At 39.5% G+C, this 12,252-nt stretch overlaps 1 protein-coding gene across 3 annotated transcripts in view; it reads left to right on the forward strand.

Moving 5' to 3' along the window:
* Positions 1-12,252, forward strand: part of atrnl1a (attractin-like 1a) — a 250,418-nt gene that overhangs the window by 86,281 nt on the left and 151,885 nt on the right. For all 3 annotated transcript variants that reach the window (XM_065959689.1, XM_029278333.2, XM_065959690.1), the window contains one exon: positions 9,730-9,823. In XM_065959689.1, the coding sequence (XP_065815761.1) occupies positions 9,730-9,823 (94 nt within the window). The remainder of the gene's footprint in view (positions 1-9,729; positions 9,824-12,252) is intronic.

The following is a 12,252-nucleotide window of genomic DNA, read 5'->3' on the forward strand; positions in this document are numbered from 1 at the left end:
TCAATATACCCTAAACACAGTGTCAGTCATGCTGTTTACTAAAAAAAATCCTTTATTTTCAGAATTGATATTACCTGTAAAAGGTAAAGAATAACAACTTAAGTGTTTTACAACATACTGAAAAAACAAAAAAAGTGGCTTTTACAGCTTAATTTTGGATTTCAAAATACAGTTTGCAACTGAAATGATTGACAGCCATATAATTGTCTATGTCAACATTTGTATACATTTGAGATTTCATGTAGAAATCTAATTATAGGCTGTTTGGAAACCTGTGTAGAAGTGTTGGAAGGAGGAGTTAACTTGGTTCACATTTATGTAGTCTGCATGTTGGCTATTTGTGATTAATAACTTTTAATGAACCCAGTGTTGTAGCACACATTTACCACAACATTGTCCCGTCTTCTGGCTAGTTCTCAAGTCTAGTGAGGCATCACCAGCAGCAGGCAGACCGCTGTGCGCTCTGTTCCCTCTGAGTTGTCTTCCAGGCAAGACTCCAGCTTGTATTATTTCTTCTTGTGCTTGTTATCTTTTGCTACCCACTGCTTCAGCATCATGCTCCTCTGCCACCGGCACCTCACGCTGAACAGTTTTTATTGCTTCCATAAATTTTGCATGATTCACATCTGTAGAAGGCATCTCGCTCCGAAAGCTCGTCTTTCTCAGTCTCTCTCTGGGGCAACCTGACATGCTCTCTCTGCAGACCCTCAGTCGTGCTGATCGATGAAACATACAAACGGCACACAAGCTAAAGGTTGCTGTCGGGTCTTGAGGATGTTTTGTCACTCGGCCAAGAGATTTCATCATCTCTTACAGGTTCAGCTCAGCTCAGGGCAAGTTTCTCATGAGGCTACACCAGACTATAGTGTTCCTCCCTCATTTTTTTTTTACTCAGCAAATGAAATATTTGTCTGGATTAGGGCTATCAAAGGATTACGTTTTTAATCGACATGGATCGCTTAATGTCAATAGTTAATCGTGATCTATCAGATTTATAATTGCATATTTGAAATAACTAAATGTTTGTACTTAAGCTGAGAGTACTTACAGAATTCAACCCTGCTTTTATTTTGAAAAATTAAGCCAATGCAGAAGTGCATAATCCTGCTTGAGGCTGTCTCCAGGAACCCTGAAAGTCACATACACACAACAGCCAAAAAAGCAGTTTTTACAGCATAAATAAACATGTTTACAGCCTGGTACAAAATACAAAATAGGTCTGATTAGTTATTGTCATCATGGGCACACACGGCTCCGTTTAGATTTTATGAACGATACTTGTTGACCATAGTTAGGTGCGTAGATGACATGATCGACGGGTGTGATGTAACAGTTCGTTAAGAGGCTTAAAACTCGCCTCAACTCCAGCTCTCAGCCTGTCGTTAGGTAGACAAAGTCAGGATGAGACAGCATTCCCAGTATGGCGGCTGCTGTCGATGAGCCTCCAGAGCCCCCCTGCCGTTACAGATTGCTGACGTCACTCACGCTTTGTCCATTCATATTGACAGTTTATGGTATGAGTACATTTTTTACTGACAATATATGTCATTCATTCAGACGATGACATGTCTTCTCATGCAGTGATAGAGCATAACTGAACTTTTAGATCGTAGATGTCTAAAACGCTCATTTGTTGCCCAAACCACAGATGGGGGTCTAGATGTGAAAGTCTGACCGTGGTGTCCCTATTTGTGATGTTTTTGGTGTACAGTCTCTGAGCACGAAGCCACAGCAGGAGTTGTTTGTTCATTTGTGTCCTGAGCAGATCTATAGAGATGTCGAGTGCTGTCCCTGCAAGGAACTGGCAACAAAACCGCTTCGACCACAGTGAAGGACTGATAGGACAGCATGGTGGTGTGTGTGTGTGTGTGTGTGTGTGTGTGTGTGTGTGTGTGTGTGTGTGTGTGTGTGTGTGTGTGTGTGTGTGTGTGTGTGTGTGTGTGTGTGTGTGTGTGCGTGTGTCTGTCTGTCTGTGCGTGTGATGGATCAGACAGAGCCAGCTGTTGTTGCAGAGCTCTCACAGCAGACGAGGGACGCAGCCTGCAGAGTTTCTCCATTCACTCTTCAGATTAGAGATGTTGCCAAATCCCACTACCTGCCATCTCGAGCGTGTCCGTGTCCGTGTCCGTGTGTGTGTGTGTGTGTGTGTGTGTGTGTGTGTGTGTGTGTGTGTGTGTGTGTGTGTGTGTGTGTGTGTGTGTGTGTGTGTGTGTGTGTGTGTTCTTTAAAACATGTTTGTGTGTGTATGTACCTGTAGAGCCTTGTGGCGGTATTGCAAACTTCCCAGCATTCTTAGCAGTATGTAGTCATCTTCCCTTAAGCAGATATAGTCCTGGCATTTGACTGGTCAACATATGAACGCAAAACACAAGACACAAATACACACACAGTAGCACACAAACAAACACACACACACACACACACACACACACACACACACACACACACACACACACACACACAAACATACAAACATACAGCTCTTTAATTATGATTTTAAACAGCTTTAGAATCATTTTTTGATCCAGTCAGCTGCAGCTGTGAGTCATGTCCTGCTCCAATAAGCTGCTCTTATTTATGGCTCACAGCTCACACAGACAAGAGTACAATTAATATAACCAGCTCCTATTCTACCAGGACAAATTATGTCAAATAAAGTATCCTACGAGACACTAAGACCCACATGAACGCTCCACACAAATGCAACGACACTACGAAGCAAAAAAAGAAGTATTAATAAGAACACTGTAAAGACCGAAAGGCGTCACTGGCTCACACAGAAGCAGAAAATAAATTATTAATAACTTCATAAAAAGAGGCAAACTGTAGTTATGGCATCATACTAATGGTGTCCATTACACCCTTTGTAACATGGTTGTGTGTTTAAGCTTACACTTGTTTTGCTCACCTTCACTCTCAGCTGTAAAGTATTTCACAAACATAACCTCCACCAGGTACCATGAGTCCAGATTCTCTCACACCTAAAGGGGAGATTGTCTGACCAACCCTCTGAAGGACTGTATTTGTCTATTTGATGTTTTTTGTAGATAAAGCCAGGAAGGTAAGCCTGCACACTTCCTGCACATCACAAAAAAGATTATTAAATCACAACGCTTTAACCAGAGGTCCTCTTCAGATAATCATTTTTCATTTATCATCATCATATATTTGGTATCTTTAGGACAGTGACAAATCACATCAAGTTCTCCAGACTGACGCTAAAGGTAGAGTTTTAATAAATAAAACCTTTTTACATTAAGAAACACATTTTATATGTCTCCACATTTTTCACTTCAAAAGACAAACAATTCAATCAACATTATTAGGTTTCTTTTTAATTACAAATTGTATTTCCATTGCAATTCTAATCTCAGGAACTGTACCAAAAGAAAAACTTAAATTTATTGTCTAACTTTCAAAATGTTATTAAGCATCAGACAGTCTCTTACTTTGCAACATTTACACTGTGACGACCGGCCGAGGGAAAACCAGCTGTCGCATCAAAGCAACCCTCTTCTTCCTCACTCCCAATGAACGACAAACAAACAAATTTTCAGTCCACAATAAGATATTTATTAACACTAAACACAAAAAGGGTGAGCACCGGCCAAACAGAAAAATCAAGAGAAAAGTTTAATCAAAAGAAAAGAAAAGAATTAAAAACAATATCTCAATTTAACAAACACACAATGTTTCTCTTTCACTAAACGTTTCTTTTTGGAGGTGAGGAAGAAGGAGGGCAGTGTTCAGCTTCCGCAGCTCCTCTTTTAAAACTGCCGCCCTCGGGTATTCTCCAATACAGCGCAAGAATGCAAGCTTCAGCTTCTGTCTAATCAGTGGCCGGCGCGCACCGTCAGCGTTTTCCAAATCGAGGGCTGGTACCTGAAGCCCAGCACAAAGACAGACGGACGCACAAACAAGAAAAGGTGCACAAAGCCCCAAAAAGACAAATCCACAAACACACTTAAAGACACTTAAAACTCACAGTCATAATATATACTCGTTATTGTTTTTAATGATGTATGCTAACAAAGTTTGAAACTCATTGGATTAGACTTATAAAGGTTTTTCGTTTTCCTTACATTGAGTATTTCTTTATAACCTCATGTACAGTTTACGTGCCTCAAAAACTGACCCATGGAGAACAAGGATCAAACAAATTCACTTTAAAGGTTGATGCTTCTCTTATTACATTATGCTGAGGGAAGAATATCTTTTCAAAGGATTTAGGGGTCACTTAGGCATGAAAATCATTACTCATGGTTTGCATATATACATGTGTGTATTTAAATGTACCTATGTGTGTCTTCATGTGTGTCCCCCCCCCCTTGACCTGGACCCGGTCATTAAACGCTGTATAAACTCTGTCCTTTGTTATCAAACCAGCACGAGTCAGCTATAGATGGAGGTGACACTGATAGTGATGAAGATGAAGACAGATATTCATGAGCATGTGATTGATCATAATCTGGATAACACAGCAGGGTTCAGTGGCACACTGAAGAAAAGGGAGAATCGAAGAATGCAGTATTAAGAAAGCATTTGGGGAAAAGAATATAAACCTCCAAATCTCAGAACTGCTCATGATTGTTGATAAAAGTAGTGATTATGTCATGAATAGAAGAGAAAGACAAATCAATCACTCTTTAAAAACATACAAAATATTTGCCTCTTTTTCTTGGTGGTGTCTATAGGTTATATCTGAATGTATGATTTGCATGAAGCTGATGTTGTAACATCTGCATGTAAACATGCAGAAAAGAAGACAAAGAAACTTATTGAGGTTTATTAATAACTTATCGTGAGAGCCTTTTCTGTCTCTAAATGTTAGTCAGCGCTGAACCTCTTGTCTCTCGTACAGATGTGCACAGCAGGATTCAGGCAACATTTCAGCCTCATGGGGACACACAAACACCTTTCTGTATATATTCTACTATGTAGAAGATTTCAGTGTAGACCTAATTAACACCTGTGTTAGGTGTGAACATGATCCACAATGCCATGTTTACTAGGAATTACAGCACTGTTTCTATTAGAACAGTGATGCTGACTTCTCATTAAATTGTCAAGAACAGGCTCTATACATCCTGCACAACAGACCTGAGTCATGTCAAACACACATGTAGCTTTGTGTAGAAATGACTCAGGGGAGGACAGATGAAAGTCCTTTCATTGAGAACACACTTAAAACCATTTTCATGGTTGGCATTTAAAGCAAAGTTGTGGATCTCCTGTGGTTACTTGTGAACTGCGTCGCAATTGTCTTATTACCTCAAACAAGACAAAGACTTGTGATGGGGAGCAGAATAGAAAGGTGAAGAGGGAGGGGCATTTAGGATGTCAAAATCATTTATAACTCAGATTACTCTGTCGTGTGGGTGCATGGGAGACTTACGCATGGGTAGATGAGGTGCTAACAAAACAATTTAAGAAACTTAATTGAAAGGTTTTTACTAGTTTGAATTCTTTAGCTGCCATATTTTTTAATTGAACTCAAGAACTGGTTGAAATTTCCTCTGCAGGATACTTAGCAACAGCAGAGGAGAACTGTTCACATATGGCGTAGGTGGTTCTGGGTTCACTGCTTCTGAAGTCTAATTTAAGGAAAACCTTTGGAAGGTTTTTTTTTTTTTTTTTTTTACAGCACCACACAGGCTCGTGTTTCTCCTCCCATTAAGTGAGCTTAAGTTTTTTAACAGAGCCTCTCATGAGAGTAAAACAAAGCCGACTGTAGAAACGGAGTAAAATGTTGAGAACTGTTCTCTAATGGTTTCTCACTGACTTGGTTCTTCTACCTGTTCCTTTGTGACTCACATAGGAACGCAGATAGAAAACAAACACACACACACACACACACACACGCTCACATCATGTTCCCACCTACACACCTCGACAACAGGCTTCTTTGTGTGTGTGTGTGTGTGTGTGTACACATTTAGACGCAGTGGGGTGAGAAATTGTACTCTCTTCTGGGGGCTTGCACAAGTCAAGGGAAATATGATTTATATCAAATCAGCCTTTTTTGCTCAGAGATCAGGTTTTTTTTTTTATTGCTGCTTATTTCTGTGTTGTCAGCAAGGGCGCTGTGTGTGATGTGCGTTTTATTAATTCACTCTCTTCTTCTTCTTCTTTACGATTCCTCTGCTTCATACACCCTTCACCCCTAACCTCCACCTCCCTCGCTCTCCCTCTTTCTCCCTCTCTTCAGGAATTGAATTCATTTCCTCTGGGTGTTTGAATACACCATGTCTTCAGACTGCTTGGTTCAGTCAATGAATGTGTTTTCTTGAAAAGATCTCGATCTCTTTAGTGAGAGAGCCTGACTAAATGAATGAATGAAAGGATTGATTTCACTGTGACAATCAGTGATGTGCTTCTTTATACAGAGAGCTTTTATTAAAGTAAACCTAACTCAAATTTCCTTCTTTATTAATTATTTGATAACTGATGTCATATCTGTAGAAAAGTGCAGATTTCCCATTTTTACTTATGATATCTTCTAAATGTTTGAAATGAATAAACTAAAATATGTAAAGTGACACAAAGGTATCTAACGACAGTATCAATACTCTTAGTGGTAAGCTAGCTATAGTTATCTCAGGACTGGACGTACAGATAGTAATGATTACCTTGTCAGACTTTGAGATAAGATACAAGAGAACATAAAATGCATATCCCCCAAACCTAACTGTTTGTTGGTTTTAAAGGGGTTCCACAAACGTTTGCTTGTGTTGTTGCTAGTTTAGCATAGCTGCTGTTTAACCCTGCTGTCTCCAGCTTTCTTTTATTATGGCATTGATGGCACAACGCACACTGAGATGAAACTGGGTGGTTACAAGGAAGTTGACATCGAAAAAAATCCAAAAAGAGTAAAGTTGTCCACACTGAGTTGGACAGATGAAAATTAGATGTTTTTTTTTTTTAAATTGGAGGAACTCTAAACTATTTAGTTATTCCACCAGGATGAGCGTTGTGTCCTGTGTCATCTGTTGGACCTGTTGCGGGACGTATTGTCCGTGTAACTGAAATAACTGTTGCTTTTTTTTTTTTTTTTCTTTTGACCAATTCAAGTTTTAGTTTGATCGTTATTTAATCCTGCTACATAACTGGAGATGAAAATAAAGCTTAGCTGCACTGAGGCCGCTCTGCTGGAGGCAGGATGTGCTCACTGCTGAGGGGGATTACAGAGGTTTCATGTTTGTTTGAAGAGAGGAAAACAGGTAACAATGTTCTCCACTAAATCATTTACCCTGATTTACCACCAGATCCCAAATGACTTGACTTCTCTTGTGACTATTTTTGTCTTTCCAAGCATCCAGATCAAACTGCTGATTAGAACTTTGGAAAAATAATCAACACATTGGCAACTTCTTCAGTCTTGAACCTGAATTCTTCATCTGTTGCTCACTCTTTCTTTCCGTCTTCACATTGGATTTTTTTTTAGGTGCCTATCGCTAAAGCTGTAAGTGCATGAACGCACTCCTCTGTGTCCTTTTGTTGACTGCCTTCTAAATCAATAATGTAAACAGCAGAGTGACCTCAGCCTTCGCTGACACACCGTGATTGTCTATTATCGAGTCTAAAAGCCACATTTTGATACGGCTCAGTTATCGCCCAAGCCCTCACACCTTAGCTTTACTGTCTTTGTGACAGGTCAATATAATCCAAGTGATAGACTGAAATAGCATTTTCTTATAGTTGTCATCTCATCTGTCAGCGGCTCTGTTTTATAAGAGGAACAACCTCAATCTGACTTTCAGCCTGCTGACTTTAAACTTTATTTTCCTGTCGCTCTTTTTGTGTGTGTTCAAAAATCGTAATATTTAAAGCGGCGTTTATGTGTCCCGCCTTGTTTTTGTTCGGGGGTAAGCATCAGAGCAGACGCTGTTCCCCTCGCAGACGAGGAGAACGGGGAGAGGAGGTGGTTTTCCTCTCATTATCTGTCGGCGCCTTGGCTTTACCTTGACCCGACTGAACCACTATTTTTATTACAGGGGCCTGTCTGTGTGCCAATTGAAAAGAATAAAAACAAAGCACAAAGTCAATTCAGCTGAAGAGGCACACGAGTAAAAGGAAGTGTGTGTGGGTGTGCACATGCGTACACACACACACACACACACACACACACACACGCACACACGGTAACACAAGGGTAGAGAGAACGTTCTTGTTTGTCTCCATTGTCGCCATTAGTCACTCTGTGCAGAAGTTATTTAGTGTCTGAATTACAGGCTGGGCTCCTTGTGAATCATTATGTCCTGCTTCTGCGTAACAAAATAATGAGAAAGATTAGACTCGCACAAGAAGCCTCCCATGTTCTTTACTCTAATTAAAAGAGGACTGACAACAACAAAAAGCCTCCAAATAATCCAGAGACCGGTTGTTCCAAAGGTTTACTCCGGAAAACAAAACATACACTAACAACATCTTCACAACAGTACGACAGTACACAACCACTGACCAATGGCATTACACTAGTCCACAGTGAAATTCATACATGATATTAAAACAATAATAGGCTAAGAGCACTTAACTTTAAAAACTACACTAAAAAAAAAACCCACAGCTATACGGCAACATACTGTATATCTCCAATACACCACAACAACAAAGCCATAATAACATACTGTATCTATATTTGCTTATGTATACCTTATCTACTTTGTCACTGGAGCAAACCAACCTTCTAGTGCAAAATATATTTAAAAATAATATCTTAAAATATAAACCCTGTGGGGCGCTGGTGGCTCAGTGGTTAGTTTGTGCGGCCCATATACAGATGCTACATTCCTGGAAGCGAGCAGCCGAGGTTCAAATCCGACCCATGGCTCCTTTCCTGCATGATGCCTCACTCTCTCGCTCCCTTGGGAATGACACTTAACCCCTGCACACGTTTACATACCGTGAGTTTGTGAGTGGGTAGGTGTAACCTGGTATGTGAGCAGTCAGAAGAATAGAAAATCGTTTCACACGCTCAAGTCAATCTACCGTCCACTGTCCTGTCACTCTAATTAAAGCAGTAACAGCTCAAATGAATCCAAAAATAAATACACCTGTTTGCTTTCATTGTCTGTTGTAAAGCACTATGTTACCTAAAGTATCATTATTATTATTATTTAATTTCCATGAAGAAAAGTGTGTGGACATTAATATTGTCTTCAGTGGCTAACTTAGCTGGAAACCTTTAACAGTGTTGAAGTTTTACCTCAAAGTCCTTTAGTTCAGTCTTTTCCAAAGACAGGGAAATGAGAGACTATTCTAATCAGGAATGTGATACCTGAATTAGAGGGGGAATGATCCATCGTGTTGCTCAAAAATGTGTGATTTGTTCTTCTCTGTCTGTGTCTCTCAGCTGTCCATCGTTTCTTTATTAGACTCCTCTCGCTCTCTCTCTCTACCTTTACTTTCTCTACCTTTTTTTTTCTGTGACTCTCTCCTCTCTTCAGCCCGACGCACAATCTCATTTTTTTATCTGTTGCCTTCTCCCTCTCTTGTTTGGTCAGAAAAAAAACTCCTTCAGATAGAATATTGGTCACCATCATGTTAAATCCAGTTGTGTTAAATGCAACAACTATCGCCAGATGTTGAGCAATTCAGTGGCAATAGTCGAAGGTGACAACGCCTTTTTTTTTTCTTCCAGAAGTTGTCTTTTTAAAACTGTTTTTTTTTTAAATCTGCAACGTCAAAGGTTGAATCTGAACTTATGAACGTTCTGTCTCATCTTTACAGCGTGCAAGTGTAACAGCCATGCCAATGTGTGCCACGTCAACACAGGAAAGTGCTTCTGTACCACGAAGGGCATCAAGGGAGACCAGTGTCAGCTGTGAGTATACCATCATATTACAGCAGTATATTTATTATCCACCACACTGCTCATATTGTGCTGCCACTCCATCTTTGGTGGTCTAATTCAAAATAACAATAAAAGCAACAAATAAAAACAAGAATTTAAGAATGAGCAACATATGCTTTAAAAAAAAAAAAAAAAAAAAAAGTATTGATGTCCAACTCACCAAGAAGATGCTTCGGCATGACATATTGTGTATATGTGCGTGTGTATTTTCCCTGACTATTACACACTACTTGACCGCTGCAACACTACGGTGTCATGAATTTGATGTCAAACCAACACACTGTAGAGACTGACTGAAAATAGCTGCATCGATAAATCACGCAGGAGAGGGCAGATAGCAAATACAGAGAGGACACACAAACACACACACAATTCAATTTCAATTCTTGGGGTCATGACTCGATTCAGAATCTATATTTGATTAGTACATACTTCAGGATCTACTTCAGTAATCTGTGAGTCTGACTGAATTCATAATCAAAAAATATATTCAGTTTTTTTTTTACTTAAAGCTATTTTGTTTCCAATCTTTAATTTCACAAAAACATTCACATGCAAGGCAACTAATCAGATAATCTTTGACACGCATTTGTAAAGGACAGGTAATGCCTTCACGATCAATTTCAGTTTGCCCAGCGAAATTATGACTTGTGGATCAGAACAAGCGAACTGCAAACCTTTCAATTGGAGGGTAAATCACTAACTCTGAGCTGCACATGTTAAATTGTGCTTTTTTTCATTACTTTATTTTTAGCTGCTTTTCTTTGCAATAAAACAGACTTAAAGGAAAGACATGAACGCCCAGCTAAATTACACAAAATGGCAGAAAAATGTCAAGGGACACATATGTAGATGTCAGAAATAATAATAAAAAAAAGACTGCCTCTTTTTATGACACTCATATGAATAGAAGTAAGTCAGAATCATCAGTCAGTATGCCAAATAAAACAAAGTTTGTACAGAACATACAGAAAACAGAACATAGCAGCAAAGATCATAATTCATCATAATTCAGAGTTACATCTTATCAAGATGTAATTTGCTCAAAAACAAATCTGCTCCAGCTTAGCTGAGAAGCATTTCATTGAGCCACCTTTTGAAACATGAGGTTGCTGTAGACTTCCAGTTTAGTAATATTATTTTTAAGCTGCAGCCATGCCTGCTTTAAGAGCCTAATTTTGGTGAGAGGGAATGGGCTTTGTCAAGTCAGATCAGGCAAATATTGCCAAGTTGAAGTCTGGCTGAATGTTAGAATCATATTATTTGGAAAACCAGTTAAACATGCCACACCAAAACTTACTTAGTACTGGACAATGAAAGAACAAGTGCGATAATTAACCTTCTGAAGTACCACACCTATCACACAAGGGATAGACTGATTGAAAAATGTTTTCTTAGTTTAGCTTTAGAACAATGCAGTCTATGGATGACTTTGAAATGGATTGATCGATGTCCAGAGTTTATAGAACAACTCTTTTTACGACACAAGCCCTCCTCCCACAATCCATCTGACACTGGAACACCGCCCACCAGGCCTTCTTGAGATGACTCGTACTCACCGGTGTCATAAAAAATATCCAAAGCAGGAGACCAGATGTTTAGAGTTTGAATGTGAAATAAGTAGATCATAAAAAATGTGGCTCTTTGGTTTGGTTGCAAACTGTTGGATGGACTCTCGAATGAAATGTCTGACTCGAAGGTAACGGTAGAAATGTGGTTGAGGGAGATTAAATTGATTTTGAAGCCAAAGCTATGAGGTAAATTTGTTATCTATATGGAGATCTCCAACACAGGACAGTCCCCTCTCATTTTAGTTCAGGAAAACACTGTCCATTAACCCTGGCTTGAACAAAGGGTTTTATAGGAGTTTGTACCGAAACATTCAGCAGACCAAAAAATTCAAAATCTTCATGGAATTTTTGAGATTGAAACTATGAGCAAGTCATTCGTGGGAAGGCTGTGTTTTAGAAAAGAGCAGCGCTGGAAGAGAGGTTCCTGAAACTGACATGGATTCCATTGTTAAGCAGAGTGAGGAGGTGTCAGACCAGTCATCATCAGGGAAGCCCCGTTACCAAAAAGTAAAAGCTCTCAAATTTGCATCCCAGTAATGGCGCTTAAACACAGGAAGGCCAAAGCAGACAGTGTTTAGATCTTTCTACAGGAAGGATTGAGAAATGCAAGGGGGTTTATTTGCCCACACAAACGAGAGAATAACTGAATCCAGTTGTTTAAAGAAAGACAATGGTAACAAAACAGGAAGGCTTTGGAAGAGGTACAAGAGGCTGGGGAGAGCAACCATTTTTATTGCATTAATGCTTCCAATTATAGGGAGTGGAAGCAACTTCCAATTCCTTATATTCACTTTCAGTCTCTCTATCATGGCCAACAACTTTGGTTCC

Source organism: Labrus bergylta, chromosome 10 (assembly GCF_963930695.1).
Source record: "Labrus bergylta chromosome 10, fLabBer1.1, whole genome shotgun sequence".
Lineage (NCBI taxonomy): Eukaryota > Metazoa > Chordata > Actinopteri > Labriformes > Labridae > Labrus > Labrus bergylta.